Genomic DNA, 22,510 nt, shown 5'->3' with positions numbered 1-22,510 from the left:
GTGTTTCCCACAATCTCATCTGAAATAAGTTCAAAACGTTTTGTACTGGAAGAGCTGTGGGTTCTGATGAGGTGTACAATATATAGAACAGCCTGAAAACTTTCAAGCATAAGAGTCTCTCTCTATACGTACATTGACACCGAATGCCTTCCCCTTTTTTCCATGAACTTAGAATATATCTAGTCCTCCAGGGACGAGGTTGGTCCAGAGTACCCGAAAATGGGTCAGAAGGTATATCTGTAGACCCTTCTTCTGAACCTAATGGTGAGGGCTGAGTAACCCAGGGCCCCAATGATGGTGCAAGTGAATCAGGAGGTTGTGCCAGATGTCCCTGAGGTGAAATACCCTGGTCAACCACTTCTAATGAACTTGACTCTGCTGCAACTGAGTGGGATAATGAAGAATCTGTACTAAGGGTTCTAACATGATGTTCAGCCCTATAAGCAAAACTAGGACTCGATCTGAGGGATCTCTACAACAATGGTAGAGAGGAGTGGTCTGATAGCTCCCTCCCACTCTTTAGTCAAAAAGGTAAAGAAGCTTCTCAACATACCAGCAAACTGGTTGAGCAACTGACTGGTCCCCTGACCTGGTGCTTCTGGTGGAACACCTTCTCCTAAAACAAGAAATAATTCATGCACTTTAATAGGTGGTGTACTGGAGATAAGCAGACCTATTAAACATACTGAATCTAGAATCTCTGATAGGAAGCCCTCTCTCCTAGCAATCTAGAAGACATGAGGGCTCTGATACTGTAATTGCAGGGAGCAGAGGTAACACAATCTCTTCCACCGTTGACCGGGGGTAACCTGTATAGAGTTGCATAGGCAATGCAGTTTAATGCCCCCTATCAGGGGCTCAATGGTTTGATTGCTTTAATGGAGCCAAATTCCTGGAAGTTCCAGAGGAATGCTGCTTTGAGTGTTTCAAAAGATCTTTGCCGAATTGCATCAAAGCAAACAGTGCAGATTAAAGATGCTTCAACGATACTTGCATCCATTACATTGGGACTGTTAGTTTACAAGAGGTCACAATGCTGCGTATTCTTGTGCTGTGTATCAGTGGCTCTTGTAGAAATTGTGTCAATGCATTGTGGATGCACAAAATCCATCTACTGTGGGCCGTGATGCATCAAGTGCATCAGCAGTTGCATCGAGTGCACTGTGTGCATTGGTGCATCGAATGCATCAGAACACCATGAATCAGGTGCATCGATGTATCATATTCCGATGCACTGAGCACATTGATGTGTTGTGCACACCAATGCTGGTTGCACTGATGGTGCCAATGCTCTGTGCACCAACTGTGCCAATACATCATGTTTCAAGGCCTTTCGCTTCTTTCATGCAGGCTCAGACGGCTCCAGAGAATGATGCCCTTCTTCTTTGTTGCAGGGTGACTTCTATTACTCAATCCTGCAGTTTTGGCCTTAGCAGATTGGGGAAATTTTGAGGAGCTCCTGCTCAATTCTTTTCCCAGCAAGGCAGATGAAGCTGCACTGCGGGAACAGGCTCTACTGCATCTCTGAAGAGATTTAAGCAGTTCCTCAATTTGTTTGCCCTGAAGCATAACAACTTGCCTGGTTGTGGTCCGAGTCAAGGCATCAATAGAACAGCTCATACCCATCCATGACAGACATAAGCTTACCACAAATGTAGTTGTCAAAGCAATATTGAGTAAGCAATTTTCTTGAATTTTAATATTATTATTTTTTTTAGCGCTATCACAACTATCAAGATGAAAAGCTGTGTAAAGTATTGAAGTTTAAAGTTTGAGAGAAAAAGTTTTCTGGGGAGACTGAGTATGCCTCCATGCTTGTGCTTGGACAAAAAATGACTGATAAGACTCACAAGGTAACACCTGTGTGGAAACACCTACATATTCTCAGAGGAGTGTCAGATTTCTAGGATGGTCAATCAGGTCTTCGTACTGCAGGCTACCGGACTGAGGCTTGCCTCTGAGGGATCTCGGAAATCACCTCAGGAATTCTCGACTGGGGGAGGGACCCTTAGGTATCACCGCAGAAGAACAGGGCTCGTCTCGTAGAGGTAAGATTTCTTTCTTCTTTGGTTTGGATTTTCTAACACTGTGCAAGTGCATGTAGTGTCCCTAACTGCTTAGGAGATGGAGAAATACAGAAGAGCTAAGCTTCCTGCCTGGGTATATGTAGGCTGACATCAGCTTGAAATCTGACTCCATTTCCCATCTGCTATCAGGAGTACACTATACCCATTGTTCTTGAGTCCATCTGCTACTTGCTAGGAAAGCACAATTTCTCAACAGGGGTAAGCTCTTCTATTAATCACATTTTATCTTTTTGCATCATTCGACAACCGATCTCCACAAATCCAAAGAAATCAACAATGGCATACCAAATTCTTCATGGAAGTATCTTATTATCTTTAATTGTCTTAATGTAATTGGTTCCTTTGACTTTCACCTCTTAAAAGAAGTTCCTTTCATCATAGGGACAAAAAATGGGTTGTATCCTATGGCATTAAGTATGGTAATTCTTTGCATTTTTCCACACCTAAATTATATGCCTAGTTTGAAGCTTTCCCCTTCTCTAACCCCCACATTGGTCTTAGTTAACCCTAGCAGGAAATAAATAGGAGTCTTCCCTCATAAAATTTGCTCCAACTGGACACATCTCTTCCTTGTCCCTCCCTTCTGCCACTCAATTATTGATCTCAAATGAGCCGTTTGGCAGTACATTGGCACATTGTAAAAATCATGAACCTAACTGTCCTTCCCCCCCTCAACATCCTATTTTGGAACATAAACCCTTTAGCCATCCATGGGGTGGGAGTTTCTTCCTCCAAATGTATTAGAATGATTTTTTTTTTTGCATGTGCTTTAACATTCCTACTTGGATTTAACAAAGACTGAATGAGATATATAAGCCTAGGCAAGATGTTCATTTTTAAAACAGGCTATTCCCCCTAACCAGGAAATCTGAGAATCCTACATCTTAGATTAGTCCTTTTATTGTGTGTGTGTGTGTGGGGGGGGGGGGGGGGGGGGGGGGAGGAAGAGGAGTGTTAATTTATATGAAACAGCTTTATAACATTCCTTGACATTTTTACCCCTGGATATTTCACATGGTCCACTACCCAATTAAATGGGAAATTGGACCTTAGAAGCATCATTTCTATGTCCAGTAAGTTAATATTCAGGGCTTCAGTCTTATCAAATGTTTGCCTTAAAATGTGCAATTTACCCATAATCCCTCAATTCTTGAATGTGTACTGCAAGGGTCAAATGAAATTTCATAGCCAAAGTGAACAGCAGCATGGATATTAGACACTACTGCCTCATTCCCTCTCCAGTCAAAATGCTTTCAAATTGCTCCCAATGATTTGATAATATTTTTATTCTTTCCATTTTTCTTTTCAGTGGGCCAATCATTAGTGTCATCTGTGCAGTTTTGGCCTTTTCCCACACCAATCAGCATGTTTCAAAGGACCCATTTTTCATACTTACTGTTACCTAAATTTGACTTATTTTGAACATTATTTTAGAAAATGTTTTAATATAGCCATGTTTAGGTTACTCTCCATATTAGGCATTTTGTTCCATTTTTGCTAGGTGTTTTACTATAGCCTTTCAACGAAGGACTTAACATCTTATTTTTAACTGTACTGCAAAATGAACAGTTCACATAAGGCAAGGGAAATAACAGAATGGAATGGCCTTAAAAATAAAATGACATTTTTAAAAAGAAGTCACATTGACATTTTCTTTGTTCCTGAAATTGTAGCTAAATTCAAAACATTTAGACAATTACAATGATTAAATACTATAGGCAATTAAAGATACATTCAACCAGCACTCCATACATATCATACTGCTGAAGTACTATAAAATTAAATGTGTGATATTTTCTAACAAGTAACCTCCAATCTCTTTATTCAGTGTTAAGACAGATCCCACTCACAAAAAAAGATGAATGAGCAGGCCATCAATCACTCTGCAGTGCTAGCAACTTAAAGATGTCTTTAGGAGGTCAATAATCTTTTCACCTTGGAAGGACTTTATCAGATTTTCCTTAATGCCTGGATAAAAGCTTTTGCATTAAGCACTGCTAAGAATTGGCAGTGTATCCCACCACACAAAGCTGTTTACTTCCTCAAGGACACAATCCTCAAGGTCATGATTCTCATCCGCCTTCTAGCATAACAAAGGAGCATTACCTACCACCAAACAAGCTGTCAACACAAACTTTGTCACAGCCTAGATAAAGAAACTGGCAGACAGTGATAATGGGTCTAATTCTCACCCCTCCCTGGGGAAGTAAACAGATTTCAGATCAGCCTAAAAACCAAGGCATGTGAAGCAATGTTATCTTTGAAAATACAAAAGAATAGACTCACTGGAAATTCATCTAGAGGTTCATTGATTTCAAGGTCTAGCACCTCATCATTATCTATTTCTTCATCCTGTTCATCCACATATTCTATTTGGTCTTCTGTCAACTCAGCATCTTCATATTGTTCTTCAGTATATTCTTCAGTGTACAGTTCTGACTCTTCTTCATAAACAACATTTTCATCTTCATCTTGTTCATAGTCTGGTTCAACGGACTGATCATTAGCACTCTCAGAGAGGTCAAACGATGTAACCAACCCAGTCGTAGCATCAAGACTAACTGCAACATCCTTTGAACTGCAAAATAAAAGACAATATAAACTATAAGCTAGAAATATGTTTATTGTTAAACTCAAATATCTGTGACTTAACACATTTCTTCATTTCATGAATTCAAAACGTACAGAACCACAGCTTCATTAATTCTAGTCATTTAGCTAAGAAATCCAAAAGCTAGATAGTTATAACAGGTCAGGCAGGTAGAGATCCTGCAGAGTTACCTCATCGGATTCAATTTTAATTTCAAAATAAAAAGAAAGCACAATCTACATATCCTTCCTAACAGTTAATAACAAACTCTAAAGTAGGACTTTATCATCAGGGAAACATATCTAATATTTTAAAAGTTACATACTGGTCATGAAATATGAATTCACTGGTGAACTCCAGATTTATTTTCTGTAGAAGTTAGTAATGATGCAAGCAGAAGACAATTTCTCGCCATCAGTGTGCTTTAAGTTGTGTATTTGGTTTTAGCTTCTTACGTTTAAATCTTAATTCTATAATATTTAACATTTTTAGGCTTGCACAGCATACCTGTGAAAATTTCACATATGGTCAATTAATAACCTTTAATAACCTCATCTATGATATTAAAAGTAGTTGGAATTCATTGGTGCAGCAGCAAATAGTAATATTTTGATAAATACAGGAGTAAAACTGTTTAATGTTCACCATCTGCCACGAAAAGAAAACCCTTAATACTGTTTGGGAGATAAAACTGACACTGATGCAAATACTCAATAAGTAGTATAAAGTAAATCTGGAAGATTTTGATAACATTAAAAATTTTTAATTAAAAAAAACAAAACCCAAAAAACATTTACCATGAAAACACATTTTTGTTAACTTAGGGAAAATCTTTTTCTCAGGAATAAACATTTTTTCTGTGACTCAGATCAGGTGTGCCACAGGAAAAAAAATCACTAGTGCACAAGGCTCATGGTCCAGACCAACACCAGGACTCTGCTCTCAGCCGTTAACAAGAGACAACAGTGGTGGCCCCACAGGTTCAAGAATTCCTTTTTAAGCACGCTTGTAGTAACATGCCTCTCCTTCCTATATACATACATGTGCCCTCAGAGTGTGAGAATTTATGAGAAATATGCAAAGCATGCAGAACGGGACCCTGCTTTTTACTGCACACAGCCCTCCTCCCCTTCACCCTTCTAAATCTCCATTACAGTCTTTCTGTCCTCTCTTTTATAACTCCAGAGGAAGTGACATGAGGATAGTGCTCACTAAGCACCCAATATATGTATTTATTTATTTAGCATTTTTCTATACCGATCTTCAAGGTTGAATACCATATCAGGTCGGTTTACATCAAACAGGGGAAAGATAACTGTAACATAAGAACAACTTATTGTAGTCAGAAGAAACAGAAGTTACATATAACAAGGACCGTAAACATGGAAGCTGAATCAGCTGGAAGAAAAAAGGCCCGAAGAGGGTATTAAATTACATTACATACACGAGAATCATGGCAGAATTTGGTCTAGTGCTAGTCAAGTATTAGAGGGGATAACTGGCAAATGAGGTACTTCGAGGAGGAGCAAAGTTCCATTACTCATCTCACTGAGATGTTGGAAGCAGAGGAGATTGAGTTCAGACTGCACATACTGCATGGATTTCTGACTTCTCTGAAACTTATATATGAATGGAGTTGGAGTCTAGGAGTGCAGAGATCTGCTTATGGCAAGGAACTGAGGACATGGGTTACAGGGAGAAGGAGTCCATGCTCCTTGTGACCTTGGTCAAGTCACTTCATCCTCAATTGCCTCAGGTACAAACTTAGATTGTGAGCCCTTTGAGGACAGAGAAATACCTATGGTACCTGAATGAATTCCGGTCTGAAGTGGCTGAAAAGCGGAATATAAATCAAAACAAATAAATAAAAATAAAATGCTTGAAGAGAAGCTGAGATTAAAGAAGAAACAGAAGTTCAAAGTGGCAAAGATCCAAGGGAGCAGGAGAATTTTCAGGGTGAGAAACTAGTGCAGACACATGCTGGACCAGGTTATAAAACAGCTGAGATTGGAGAGAGTGAAGCAGACAGCAGCTGAAGAAGAGAGGAGAGGCAAGACCCCTATCCACATGAAAGCAGGGTAAATTTGAGGCTGAAGCCTAAGGAAATGTTACTGAAAAACATGGTGAAGCTGTGACTTGCGTGTTATTCTTTCGTCTGTCAATCTGAGTTATTACATCCACTAGTTTCACAGTGATTTCATCTAAAAATGTTTCCAGTGTAGGTACTGACCCCAACTCTTACATAAGAACATAAGATATGCCATACTGGGTCAGACCAACGAAACAGTATCCTGTTTCCAACAGTGGCCAATCCAAGTCACAAGTACCTGGCAAGTACCCAAACATTAGATAGATCACAAGCTATTATTACTTATTAATTACTGTCATAGCAGTTTATGGCTTTATCTTCTAGGAACTTATCCAAACCTTTTTTAAACACAGTTACACTAACTGCTGTAACGAAATCCTCTGGCAATGAATTCCAAAGCTTAACTATGTGCTGAGTGAAAAAGAATTTATTTTGTTTTAAATGAGCTACTTGCTAACTTCATGGAGTACCCACTGGTCCTTCTATTATCTAAGAGAGTAAATAACCAATTTACATTAACTTGTTCAAGTCTTTTCATGATTTCATAGACTTCTATCATATCCCGCCCCCCCCCCCCCCAATTGTCTCTTCTCCAAACTGAACAGCCCTAACATCTTTAGCTTTTCCTCACAAGGCAGCCATTCCATGCCCCTTATTTTGGTCGCCCTTCTCTTCACTTTCTCCAATGCAGCTAAATCCTTTTTGAGATGTGGTGACCAGAACTGCACACAGTATTCAAGGAGCGATACAAAGGCATTGTGACATTATCTGTTTTATTTTCCATTCCCTTCTTAATAATTCCTAAGATTGTTTGATTTTTTGATAGCTACAGTACACTGGGCCGACGATTTCAATGTATTATCCACTTTGACGCCTAGATCTCTTTCCTGGGTGGTAAAACCTAAGATAGAACCTAATAAGAACATGCCATACTGGGTCAGACCAAGGGTCCATCAAGCCCAGCATCCTGTTTCCCAATCCAGGCCATAAGAACCTGGCAAGTACCCAAAAACTAAGTCTATTCCATGCTACTGTTGCTAGTAATAGCAGTGGCTATTTTCTAAGTCAACTTAATTAATAGCAGGTAATGGACTTCTCCTCCAAGAACTTATCCAATCCTTTTTTAAACACAGCTACACGAACTGCACTAACCACATCCTCTGGCAACAAATTCCAGAGTTTAATTGTGCATTGAGTAAAAAAGAACTTTCTCCAATTAGTTATAAATGTGCCACATGCTAACTTCAAGGAGTGCCCCCTAGTCTATTATCTGAAAGAGTAAATAACTGATTCACATTAACCCATTCTAGACCTCTCATGATTTTAAACACCTCTATCATATCCCCCCTCAGCCGTCTCTTCTCCAAGCTGAAAAGTCCTAACCTCTTTAGTCTTTCCTCATAGGGGAGCTGTTCCATTCCCTTTATCATTCTGGTCGCCCTTCTCTGTACCTTCTCCATCGCAAAAATATCTTTTTTGAGATGTGACGACCAGAATTGTACACAGTATTCAAGGTGCGGTCTCACCATGGAGCGATACAGAGGCATTATGACATTTTCCGTTTTATTCACCATTCCCTTTCTAATAATTCCCAACATTCTGTTTGCTTTTTTGACTGCCGCAGCACACTGAACCGATGATTTCAATGTGTTATCCACTGTGATGCCTAGATCTCTTTCTTGGGTGGTAGCTCCTAATATAGACCCTAACATTGTGTAACTATAACATGGGTTATTTTTCCCTATATGCATCACCTTGCACTTATCCACATTAAATTTCATCAGCCATTTGGATGCCCAATTTTCCAGTCTCAGCAAGGTCCTCCAGCAATTCATCACAATCCGCTTGAGATTCAACTACTCTGCATAGTTTTGTGCCATCCGCAAATTTGATCACATCACTCATTGTAGCCCTTTCCAGATCCTTTATAAATATATTAAAAAGCACCGGTCCAAGTACAGACCCCTGAAGCACTCAACTGTTTACCTTTTTCCACTGTGAAAACTGACCATTTAATCCTACTCTCTCTTTCTTGTCTTTTAACCAACTTGTAATCCACAAAAAGACATCACCTTCTATCCCATAATTTTTTAGTTTTCTTAGAAACCTCTCATGGGGGACTTTGTTGAACACCTTCTAAAAATCCAAATACACCCACATCTACTGGTTCACCTTTGTCCACATTTATTCACCCCTTCAAAAAAATGTAGGAGATTTGTGAGGCAAATTGGGTAAATCCATGCTGGCTGTGTCCCATCAAACCATGTCTATCTAAATGTTTTGCGATTTTATTCTTTAAAACAGTTTCCATGATTTTTCCTGGCACTGAAGTCAAGCTCACCACTCTAGTTTCCCAGATCACCCCTGGATCCCTTTCTAAAAATAGGGGTTACATTGGCCATCTTCCAATCTTCAGGTACATCGGATGATTTTAATGATAGGATACAAATTAATTGAAATAGGTCTGAAATCTCATTTTTCAGTTCTTTCGGTACCATCTGGTCCAGGTGATTTACTACTCAGTTTGCCAATCAGGCCTACCACATCTTCCAAGTTCACCGTGATTTGGATCAGTTGATCTGAATCATCACCCATGAAAACCTTTTCTGGAACGGGTATCTCTCCAACATCCTCTTTAGTAAACACCAAAGCAAAGAAATTGTTTAATCTTTCCATGATGGCCTTATCTTCTCTAAATGCCCCTTTAACCCCTTGATCATCCAACGGTCCTGACTCCCTTGCAGGCTTTCTGCTTCGGAACAATTTAAAAAAATGATTATTGTGAGTTTTTGCCTCTATGGCCAACTTCTTTTCAAATTCTCTCTTAGCCTGTCTTATCAATATCTTACATTTAACTTGCCAATGCTTATGCTTTATCCTGTTTTCCTCTGATGGACCCTTCTTCCAATTTTTGAATGAAGATCTTTAGGATAAAATAGCCTCTTTCACCTCACCTTTTAACCATGCCGATAATCATTTTGCCTTCCTTCCAACTTTCTTAATGCATGGAATACATCTGGACTATGCTCAGACCTGAATCCCAAGAAATCTTTCTCTGGTGTAAAGTGATAGGGTGGGACTGCTCCCTACACCTATGCCTACACGTTGGCTTTCAACTTCAAAGCACGTAAAGGCTTCTTTGTACAAGCACCTCCAGCAGCAGGTATAGTTCCTGGGTCCTTCAATGTCGATGCCTTTGATGTCAAAGCCAATGGAACAGACTTTTCTCTCATAGCAATGTTTTGAAGTTACAGTTGCCAGAGATAATGGCCCTAGGTGACATCTTTGAGTAGATGCCACATGAAAGGACAATACACTTTAGCCCCAAACATTGCATGCAGATCTCGTGATGATCAGTGATAGCAATCTTGAGGTTGCAACAGAAGTATTTGAAGCTGCTGGACTTCTTTTCAGTCACATAAAGAACAAATGGCATAAAATTAAAACTCTGCAATAACAAACAAAATGCTACTAAAGTTGCAATAGGCAGCTCTCTTGGGAAAGGAACACAAACCACCTTGGAGTCGATGGCCTTTGACGAAAAGAGTAAACATAGAAAATGTCATCAAAATCTAACCAAGAAAACTAAGAGGGATAGAAAGTCCAAACTTAGGGTCTCATTTACTAAGTATTTTACCCTATAGATACAGAATGGGAGAAAAGTCTTAGTAATTCAAACCCTTAGATTATAAACTCTCTGGGGAACAGAAATACCTACTGTACCTGTACTGTAACTGGCTTTGAACTGGAGTTTGGAAAGGTAAATAATGGAGAAATTACTTACCTGATAATTTTGTTTTCCTTAGTGTAGACAGATGGACTCAGGACCAGTGGGTTATGCTCCCCTGCCAGCAGACAGAGACGAAGCAAGTTGATGTCACAGTATATTTACTCTTGCGGTGATCCCAGCCTGTCAGTATTCTCTTCAAAAGCAACTACAGACAAACTAGCAAAAAACTGGATTAAAAACAGTCAACCATAACTGTACTCAATCAACAATATATAGAAACATAGAAATGATGGCAGAAAAGACCAAATGGTCCATCTAGTCTGCCCAGCAAGCTTGTGGTAGCATCAAAAGTATTATGTTTAATAGTTAAGGGTAGAACAGCCGCATCAGCAAGTTACTCCCACTCCTACTTGTATTCCCAGGCCTTAAAATTTTGTGTCCTTGTTAGTTGCTGTCTAAGTCCGATTCCCCCCCCCCCCCGTTAAAGCAAAGAATAATATTGGAGCAGAGAGCAATACTGGAGTTGCATCAACAGCATGAAGGCCTGTTGGTTAAGGGTAGCAACCGCCACACAGCAAGTTACCCCCATGCACTTCCCTCTTCATTTCCATCCTTTAGTCCCTAGGGATCCATAGTGTTTATCCCATGCCCCTTTGAAATCTTTCACTGTTGTCATCTTCACCACCTCTTCCGGAAGGGCGTTCCAAGCATCCTCTTCTCTGTGAAGAAATATTTCCTGATGTTGGTTCTGAGTCTTTCTCCCTGGAGTTTCATTTTCTGACCCCTAGTTCTACTAATTGGTTTCCAACGGAAGAGGTTTGTTGATTGTGCATCATTAAAACCTTTCAGGTATATGAAGGTCTATATCAGATCTCCCCTGCACCTCCTCTCCTCCAGGGTATACATATTTAGGTCCTTCAACCTCTCCTCATAAGTCATGTGATGGAGATCCCCCCCAATTTTTGATGCCCTTCTCTGGACAAAGTAAGAATATAGGCAGCCCATTCTAAGGACTGGATGAACACGTACCAGTAATTCCTTGGGATCCGTATCCCCACAGGAGGACCATGAACACAAGCAGTCAGCAGCCGAAGGCAGGAAGCTGAGTCCATCTGTCTACATTAAGGAAACCAAAATTATCAGGTAAGTAATTTCTCCATTTCCTAGCATGTAGACAGATGGTCTCAGGACCAGTGGTATGTACCAAGGCTACTTCCAAATAGGGCGGGAGGCTGCCCGTGGTCCAGTCAACACCGCATGTGCAAAGGCTGCATCCTCCTGGGACTGCACATCCAGACAATAAAACCTAGAAAAGGTACTTAAGGAGGACAAAGTTGCACCTCTGCAGATCTCAAAGGGAGACAACAAATGAACCTCCATCCATGACACTGCCTGAGCCCTAGTGAAATAACACGAATAGGCAATGGCTTCTCTGCATACACATATGTGGCCGTGACCACCTCCTTAATCCAGCGAGCTATTGTAGCCCACAAAGCTGGTCCGCCCTGCTTCTTTCTACTGAAGGATTAACAGGCGATCTGACCTCCGAAAAGACTCAGAAACCTCCAGATAGCACATAAGCAGCACCTTAACATCCAAGGAACACAGAAGGCAATACTGCTCCGCATCCCTGACCTTATCCAGAGATGGCAAGGAAATGGACTGATTCAGATGAAATTCCAAAACCACCTTAGGTAAGAAGGATGGAACAGTACGCAACTGCAATGCCCTGAAGTCATATGAAGGAACGGCTCCCGGCAAGACAACACCTGCAACTCAAACATGACGGGCAGAACATATAGCCACCAGGAACAATGTCTTTAGGGTTAATAACCACAAAGAAAGATTGTGCAGTGATCAAAATGCAGGGCCCGTTAAAAAAATCCAGCATCAGGTTAAGACTCCACAACGGAACCGGCAACCGCAAGGGAGGCCGAAGGTGCTTTACCCCCTTCAAGAAATGGGCCAAATCAGGATGGGAAAACAAAGAGACACCATTCACTATACATCTGAAACATGTATGAGCTGCAACTTGAACCTTCAAGGAATTAACGGCCATTCCTTTAGTCAACCGGAGCGCAAAGCAAGGTAGCAATTACCACAGAAGTATATCCACGCTTCAACAGGCGAGCACTCTCAAGGGCCAAACCATAAGACAGAACCGAACCAGTTCCTGGTGAATAACTGGCCCCTGCTGCATCAGATCCATGAGCAGCAGATGAAGAGGGTCATCCACCAGGAGCCTCTGCAAGTGCACATACGACGGATGCCTAGGCCAATCTGGAACCACCAGGAGTACTAGCCCGCGGTGGACTTCGATTCTGTGAATGACATGGTCCCGCAAGGGCCATGGAGAAAAGGCATAAAGCAACTCGCCTCCAGTCAAACCTGTCAAGAACATCGATGCCCAAGGACCACGGATCTCTCCTGCCACTGAAGTCACAAGGAATCTTTGCATTGCAAGAAGTCGCTAGCAGGTCTAGGGTCGGAAGGCCCCAGCAATCCACTATCAGCTGAAATGCTTCTGCGGACAACATCCATGCTCCGGGGTTCAGAGTCTCCCTGCTGAGAAAGTGTGCTCTTACGTTGTTTTTTCCTGCAATGTGAGAGGCCAAGATCATCTGAAGATGTCTTTTTGCCCATCCCATAAATTGGTCTATTTCCTGCGACACTTGCTGGCTCTTGATTCCTCCCTGACGATTGATGTAAGCCACCATCGTGGCATTGTCCGATATCATGCGAACCACCTGACCCAGAAGTATGTGGCTGAACTGCAAGCATGCCAACCTGACCTGCTGGGCTTACAGGCGATTGATCTTCCAGAGAGCCTCTTTGGCTGTCCAACGACCATGGGCCATTAGATTCTGACAGTGAGCTCCCCAACCCTGGAGACCCACATCTGTCATGAGAACCAACCAGTGTGAGGCGGACTAGAACACTCCCCGCCTCAGATGAACCTCCTGCATTCACCACTGGAGGTGACAACAGATCTCCATCGGCAAGTGGAGGCGAACCGAATAGTACTGAGACTGCAGGTTCCAACAAGGCATCAGTGAGTGCCGAGGACAACTCAATGTGCCCTCACCCACAGCACCACTTCCAGGGTTGCTGCCAAATTGAACTCCTGTAGATAACTCCACACTGTCAGGTGGATAGTGTTCACCATCTGACACACCTGAGACATCAACTTTTGAATCCATGTGTCCAGCAGAAAGACCTTGCCCGGCCTTGTATCGAATGAAACTCCCAGATACTCCAATGACTGAGAAGGTCCGAGACTGCTCTTGGACAGGTTCACCACCCAACCGAGCCCCCGCAGCAGGGAGATCACCTTGTTGGTCACCCGGCTGCTCTCTTCCAAAGACCTGGCTCGAATCAGCCAGTCATCCAAGTACGGGTACACCAGGATCCCATCTCTTCTCAACACCACCGCGATGACCACCATGACCTTGGAAAATGTTCTTGGGGCGATGGCCAGACCGAAGGGCAGCACCCAAAACTAATAATGGTGACCCAACACCACAAGGTACAGAAAACATTGATATTCCAAAGAGATGGGAATATGAAGATAAGCCTCGGACAGATCTCGAGAGGTCAGAAATTATAGTTTATGGTTTATTAGTTTTATATAAGCAAGTTTGCTTACCGTAAACAGTGTTTCCGTAGATAGCAGGATGAATTAGCCATGCTGTCATGGGATCTGTCAATCAGGTCCGGGAGGCGGAGCTGTCAAAGCAGAGATTAGAGCTTTGCTCTCTGCGGCTGCGTGTGTGTTCCCGCGCAGGAAAGTAACGGAATCTCCTCAGTCTGTGATTAAGCTGTAGTGTGGTCGAAGATTAGGTGCCTGCCAGGGAGGAGGGTGGGTCAGCATGGCTAATTCATCCTGCTATCTATGGAAACACCATTTTCGGTAGGAAAACTTGCTTTTTCCCGTCGATAGCAGGGCTGAATTAGCCATGCTGTCATGGGAGTCCCAAGCTCATCCTTCCACATCCAGCGCTCATCCTTCCACATCCAGCGCTCATCCCTCCACATCCAGCGCTCATCCCTCCACATCCAGCAATCAACCAGCACTCATCCCTCCACATCCAACATTCATCCAGTGCTTATCCCTCCACATCCAACAATCATCCAGTGCTCATCCGTCTCCTTCCAGCAATCTTCCAGCGCTGAATGGCCGAAAGAAATGATAACTCACAATATACCTATCAGACATCACCGTCTCCACACCAGCATTTATCCTGCTCCAGAATTACCATCAAGAAGTCTCAGATCCCTCATACCAATCATGATCACCCCACTTACCCAGTTCTTAGGGCTCACTCTACTTACGGTTACCCTATTTAATGCGCAATCTGACTAAAAAGACGCACATCCTCAATGACTATCTACTAGACTCCGACCCAGACATCTGTGCCATCACAGAAACCTGGTTAAAAAACTCAGACATTGCGCTAATTAACCAATTACCTATACACAAGTACGACATATTATCAACCCACAGACACAAAAAAAAAAGGGGGCGGTTTACTACTAGCGACCAAAAAAGAACTCAGACTTACACCGCATACAATAAGGTCAGAATCCAATCTGGAACTGGGCTTAGTCAAATCGCAACAACTCCAAATACTACTAGTCTATGCCCCGCCTGGATCACTTGAAGCTGATGCCTCTCCCCTCATTGAATCCATAGTGAAGCATATTGATTCAGACCTCCCTACCATGATCATGGGAGATTTTAATTTGCACACCGACGCCTCACCCCGCTCCCCCAACTGCGAAACCCTCCTCAACTCCCTCAACGCAATAGGATTCACGCAGATCGTCAACAACCCAACACACAAAGCAGGACACACACTGGACCTTATCTTTATTAACTCGAAGTTCGCCTGCTCTTCGGCACCTTCTTGTACTCCAGTCCCATGGTCAGATCACTTTCTGATAACCACCAAGATCTCCGCAAAACAACAGACTCACAGCCCACAGCACCCTTCTACCATCCATTTCAGAAAAGCATGTACATCCGAGACCCTCAGCGACCATCTTGCGAAAGAACTCGCAAACCTGGATCTATCCAACCCCAATTCAGCCGTACTCTCATGGCACAACATTACGGAAGCAGTGGCAAACAATTTATGCCCTGCAGTCTCCAAAATAATAAACCTAGAAAAAAAAGGAAATCAACCCTGGTTCTCTAATGAGCTCAAACGGATGGAACAAGTCCTATGTCACAAAGAAAACAGATGGCGCAAAGCTCCAAACCCTTCAACACTATCAACATACAAAGGAACCTTACATCATTACAGAACCTCAATTCTAAAGGCAAAAAGAGAATACTTTGCAAACAAAATCCATGATCTCCAATATGACGCAAAGGCGCTTTTCTCTTATGTGTCTCAAATCACAAAGTCATCCCCACCAACGATACCTGATGATCAGGCACAATCTAAGGCCAATGAGCTTGCTTCATTCTTTCAGCAGAAGACTGCTAAAACCCTGGCACTCCTACCTACCAAGACTACCCCCTGCTTTACATTCACCAACACTCACACCCACACTGGAATCAAGCTCAACAATTTCGAACCAACGTCCCCCGGTGAGATCGAATCCCTCCTCAAGAGACAGAAACCCTCTAGCCATCCAGCAGACAACATTCCATCCAAACGCCTGCTACTAATTCCAAACAGGATTTCTGGTCCTCTAGCGAACATTATAAACTGTTTGCTAACCCAAGGGAGGTACCCAGACAGCTTAAAAACCGCTTCTCTTAAACCACTCCTCAACTTAGACACTAAAGAACTTGCTAACTTCCGCCCCATCTCAAATCTCTCTTTCCTAGCCAAACTAACAGAGAAATTGGTTAATACACAGCTTTCAGAATATCTAGAAGATCACAATATCCTATACCCATCCCAATATGGATTTCGAAAATCTCGCAGTACAGAAACGCTTCTCATATCATTAACAGACCACATCATTATGGGATTAGACAAGGGCTACTCCTTCCTTCTAGTACTCCTAGACATCTCAGCGGCATTCGACACCATCAACCACTCCATCCTCCTGACTCGCCTAGCAGACATAGGTATATCTGGATCAGCCCTCAGCTGGTTCACATCTTTCCTCAGTAATAGAAGTTTCAAAGTTAAAATTAATAATAAAGAATCACCCTCAACAAGTTCCTCACTTGGCGTACCTCAAGGATCCTCTTTATCACCCTTTCTCTTCAACGTCTACCTCCTCCCCCTCTGTCAGCTTCTAACAGACCTTAACCTAACACATTACCTATTCGCAGATGACGTGCAAATTCTGATTCCGATAACAGAATCCATCGAAAAAGCACTCACACACTGGAACAAATGCCTAAAATTGATCACCAATCTTCTCAACAGTCTTAATTTTGTTCTTAACGCATCTAAGACCAAACTCCTCATCATCTCCTCCAACCAAGACAACCCACAGACCATCCTCAATACCCAGCTCACGCATAGCCATGTAAGAGATCTTTGAGTTCTACTCGACAACCGCATAAACCTAAAGAAAATGATCAACACCACAACCAAAGATTGTTTTTACAGACTCCAGGTTCTAAAAAGACTCAAACCTCTACTATTCTACCACGACTTCAGGACAGTTCTGCAAGCCTTGATATTTACTAAAATAGACTACTGCAATGCCCTCCTCTTGGGTCTCCCCAGCTCAACCACCAAACCTCTACAAATGATACAGAACGCCGCAGCAAGAATTCTGACCAACACCAACCGTGGAGAACATATATCACCCATCCTCCGTAACTTACATTGGCTCCCGGTGAAATACAGAATCATCCACAAATCACTCACTCTAATTCACAAATCCATTTACAATCACCTGCATCTTGACCTCAAATACCCTCTCACTCTCCATATCACCAACGGACCGACTAGAGAAATACATAAAGGAACCTTACAGGCCCCACCTACAAAAGCCACTCGCCTCACCTCGACCAAAGATCGAGCCCTTCTCAACAGCAGCCCCAACTATCTGGAACAACATCCCATCGGACCTTAGACTGGAACCCTGCCTCTTAACATTTAGGAAAAAACTAAAGACCTGGCTTTTCTGCCAAGCCTTCTCAGATCCCCTTGATACACACTAGACCGAATATCCTTCATGAACAATGGATCTCCATACTACCTTCAAGTTCTGACTAAGAGCCGATGATTCTTACTGTTTATACTATTTAAACACTACGTTCCTTAGGCCTATTCTTTCTAGCAGTTCAAGCTTCCAAGTTTACTAACCTTGTTATATGTAACTTTATTCTTCTTGTTCTACTTATGGTTTTAGTTACAATTCCCCTATTCGATGTAAACCGATCTGATATGGTCTTCAACCATGAAGGTCAGTATAGAAAAGTGTTAAATAAATAAATAAATAAGCAAGCTCCTGATCACGTTATTTCTGATATATATGTTTGTACGTGATCATTAACAGACAGGATAGAGATTGCAGGATTGCTTGCCCTATCTTCGTATCAGTGGCTGCCTGTTGATCAAGGAAGTGAGATGTGAAGATATGAAGCGATGACCATGTAGCTGCCTTGCAAATGTCTATGGGTTGCACATTCTTTAGGTGTGCAAATGAGGCTGCTGCTGCTCTGACTTGGTGAGCTTTAGGCTCTGAACTTAGTTGTAGTTTGTTTGTCGTAACAGAACGTGATGCACTGCGCAATCCAGCTGGAGATAGTACGTTTAGCCACCGGTAATCCAGGTGTCTTTGGGTCAAAGGAGACAAAGAGTTGAGAAACACAGGAGTCCGAGTTTGTTCTCTCTTTATAGTATGCTAAGGCTCTTTTACAATCTAGTGTGTGCAGTAGTTTTTCCCTATCATTTGAATGAGGTTAGGGAAAAAAGTGGGTAATTCCATGGTTTGATTGAGATGGAATTGAGAAACCACTTTTGGCAGAAAGGAAGGGTGAGTTCGGAGAACTACTTTTTTTTTTTTTTTAATACTTTTATTAACTTTCAATATAATAACATTATCACAGTAGCAGTATGAATACAGCATATAGAATACATCCCCAATTCCCCCCTCCCTCCCCAACCCCACCTAGGTGGGGGAGCTCAATTTGGTCTATAACAGAAATCCCCAGAAAAAATTCGGAGAACTACTTTTTGATGATGAAACTGCAGATATGGTGAATAATGGACCAAGGCCTGTAATTCACTAACTCTTCGTGTCGATGTTACTGCAACCAGGAATACAATTTCCCTGTGAGGTATTTAATATGCCCCGAGTCCATGGGTTCAAATGGGAAAAGCATGAGCTGTTCCAAAACTATGTTAAGGTTCCACGGAACTAGAGGCTTAGCAATTGGAGGACGAAGATGAGTTAACCCCTTGATGAAACGAGATAGTAAGGGGTGATTGGATATAGGAATATTGTTAACTGGTCTATGATAGGCGCCTGTGGCGCTGAGATGAACTCTGATGGTTGATGTGGCTAGACCAGCTACATATAGTGTATGCAGATAATCAATGAGCAATTCAGGTGAGCAGTCCAATGGTGGTACCCCTTTGGAATTGCACCAGGTAGAATAGCGTTTCCATTTATAGCTATAATTTTTCCTGGTTGAGAGTTTCCTAGATTCTAACAAAATGAATTGTGCCGAAGTGGAAACTCCCTGTTCTGTTAAAAGGAGCCTCTCAATTTCCACGCTGTCAAGTGGAGAGATGAGTGTAACGGGTGTAGAAGTGTCCCTTGATCTTGGCAGAGAAGATCCTGGCGATTCGGTAATCGAATTGGATCCATGATGGATAGTCGGAGAAGGAAACTGTACCATGGTTGCCTCGGCCAAGCCGGGGCGATGAGTATCAGTTGAGCTTTGTCTGCTATGCACTTCTGAATTGTCCTTGTTATGAGTGGTATGGGAGGAAAGGTGTACAGGAGGCCTGTCGTCCACAGAATGAGGAAGGCATCTTGGGCAATCCTGAAATGGCTTGGTCTTATCGAGCAGAATTTGGGAACTTGAGCATTGATTTCCGTTGCAAAGAGATCTATCGAAGGTGTCCCCCACTGCATGAATATGTCCTGGGCTATTTCTGTATTGAGTGCCCATTCGTGAGGATGAAAGATGCGGCTTAGCCGGTCCGCTCTTGTGTTTGCTACTCCTGGTAAGTAAGTTGCTTGTAGATGTATGCAATTTTTGTGAGCGTGTTTGAATATTTGCAGGGTCTCCTTGCAAAGGGACCATGAACCGGACCCTCCTTGTTTGTTGATGTAAAACATTGCTACTTGATTGTCCGTGTAGACCATGACCCTGTGGCCTTTCAGATGGTCTTGGAACACTTGTAAGGCCTTCCGAATCGCTCTGAGTTCTAATAAATTTATCTGCAGGTTCTGTTCCGAGATTGTCCATAAATCTTGTGTCTCGTAAATCTCGAGGTGTGCTCCCCAGCCCTTGGCGAGACACATCCGTGGTTAAGACTGCGTTGTGGGGAGGGGAGCTGAACAATGCTCCTTTGGACAGGGTGGAGTCTAGGAGCCACCATGTTATGTCTTTCCTCATCTCAGAGGTCAACGATACTTTCTGTGTCAATGGTTGAGAGTGTTGTTTCCATTGACGTTTCAAACCCCATTGCAGGTGTCTCATGTGTAGCCTGATGTTGGGAACCGTGAAAATAGCCGCCATGTGGCCTACGACTACTAGAACTTGTCTCGCTGAAAGTTTCTGAGTAAAGTTCAAGTCGTGCAGAAGGTGACGGAACTGTGATATTCTGTCGTTTGGTAGGAATGCCCGGTTGCAAGTGGTGTCGAGGCATGCTTCTATGAATTGTAGTTGTTGTGTGGGTTGTAGGTGTGATTTCTGAAAATTGATCACCAACCCTAATTCTTGTAAGCATTGTATCACTTGCTGGAGGTGATCGAGTAAGACATTTGGAGCTGGGACGATTATGAGCCAATAGTCCAGATATGGGAAAATGGTTATACCTTGTTGTCTGAGATGAGCCACCACCAAAACCATGCATTTGGTGAAAACCCTGGGTGCAGCCGATAGTCCAAAGGGAAGAACTTTATACTGGTAGTGTTGATGCTTGTAGCAAAAGCATAGGTAACGCCACGAGGATGGATGGATTGGAATGTGTGTAGGCATCCTTGAGATCGATGGAACACATCCAATCGTTGGTTTGAAACAGAGGAAGAATTGATTTCAACGATACCATTTTGAATTTCTCTTTGGTGAGAAATTTGTTCAATTCCCTGAGGTCCAGTATGGGACGAAGGCCACCCGACTTCTTGGTTATGAGGAAATATGGGGAATAAAATCCTATTGATTGGTTTCCCAGGAAAATTCGTCGAATTGCTTGTTGTTTTCGAAGCAAAGCAATTTTCTCCTCCAATTGTGGTTGGAAGTCGTGAGTCTTGAGAGTGGAAAGATGAGGTAATGTGGGTTTTGTGACAAACTGGAGTGGATAACCGTGTCGTACTATCTCCAAAACCCATTGATCGGATGTTATCCTTTCCCAGGCTGCTAGGCAAGAATGAATCCTGCCAGGTGGTGCTTGCTGTTATGATGGTGGCTGGGTAACTAAAAAGATGGAGTCGATTTTAGTGCAGTAGCTGGCTGTTGAGCCTGCTGTCTCTGGTTACATGCTTTACCTCTACATTGGTTGGAGGTATTTTGTTGTGGAGCAGGATGCTGGTAGGAAGGGTAGGACTGTGTATGAAAGGACTGGTAAGACCTGTAAGGTCTTGTAGTCGAATAATGAGGTTGTGATGTTAATGATTGTACTGCTAGAGCTTCCTCCTTCAGTTTACCTACTGTGTCCTGAAATCGTTCCCCGAACAGGTTATCTCCTGTACATGGGTGGTTTGTTAGTTTCTCATGCAAATCTTCACGTATCGAACTTGAGCGTAACCATGCTAGTCTTTGGGCTGCAATAGCTGTTGCAGCCCAAATAGCTGTTGCAGACGCTCTGGAAGATGTCTCATATGCTTCATAGATTGACCTCAAAAGGTGTCGCGAGCATTCTTCCATGTCGTGAAGCGGCAGTGGTATCTGATCCGCCGTTGAAGATAACATCCCTTTTATAGCTTGTATGCACTCATAGAGGTATTGTACCATGTAAAATTGATAGTGCATAACTCGGGCACTCAACAATGAGTTATGGTATATTTTCCTACCAAACTCATCCAAATATTTGTTATCTTTCGCTGGCGGGTATGAGGAATGCGACTTTGTTTTCTTAAATCTTTGCATCGCTGATTCTACCACAATTGAAGCATGAGGTAATTGTGGTATAGAATATGTTGATGTTTTCCTCATACGGAATTTTATGTCCGTCTTCTTGGATACCGCTGAGATTGCGTAAGGTGTTTCCCAGGATTTCTGTAAGACAGAGTGCAAGATTTCTTGTGGTGGAAGAGATGTTGGTTCTCCTGGAGTATCAAAATTTCTAGGAGACCAAGGGTTTCTGATCTAGGGTCTGTCTCTTTTTGGACCTCTAGATGCAGTATTGTACCCAATTTTTCTAGAAATTTTGGGTATGTAAGGTCTTCCGGAGGGGAGTACGGCTCCTGAGGTTGTTCCTGCGGATCCGATGGGAATCCCGTAGATGATGATGGGGATGTTTGCAGTGAAGGAGAGTCAAATGATGTATCCTGTTTATAATTTGGTGAAGCTGGTTGGTTTGCTATGGGAGATGTCGGAGGCTCTACCGACTGTTCTCTATTAGTTTGCATCTTATGTTCCGGAGAACTATCAGCAGCAATATTAGTCATTTTGAACGATGACTGAAGAGTTTCATAAAACCCTGCTAAAGATTGGGACAATTGATAAAATGCCTCTTTTGTACGAGGGGGCATTATTGTATCTGGTTCTTGTGACCCACCTGCTTTAGGGTGGATTGGCGTGTTCTGAGGTAAAGTAGTATATACTTTATGGTCTTTCTGTTTTTTGTCGCATATGATGTCCCTCGAATCCTCTGAAGCTGTAGAAGCGTTAGAGGAATCAACTTCTATGACTTCTCTGT

The 22,510-nt window shown here is 42.5% G+C and overlaps 1 protein-coding gene across 9 annotated transcripts in view; it reads right to left on the bottom strand.

Moving 5' to 3' along the window:
• The window catches only part of RBM33 (RNA binding motif protein 33), a 523,998-nt gene that overhangs the window by 400,373 nt on the left and 101,115 nt on the right, over positions 1–22,510 (bottom strand). For all 9 annotated transcript variants that reach the window (XM_029588463.1, XM_029588468.1, XM_029588464.1 and 6 more), the window contains exon 5: positions 4,374–4,665. In XM_029588463.1, the coding sequence (XP_029444323.1) occupies positions 4,374–4,665 (292 nt within the window). The remainder of the gene's footprint in view (positions 1–4,373; positions 4,666–22,510) is intronic.

This window comes from Rhinatrema bivittatum, chromosome 2 (genome assembly GCF_901001135.1).
Source record: "Rhinatrema bivittatum chromosome 2, aRhiBiv1.1, whole genome shotgun sequence".
Taxonomy (NCBI): Eukaryota; Metazoa; Chordata; class Amphibia; order Gymnophiona; family Rhinatrematidae; genus Rhinatrema; species Rhinatrema bivittatum.
The sequence above is the reverse complement of the archived record's forward strand: the minus strand, read 5'-3'. Positions and strand labels throughout refer to the sequence as shown.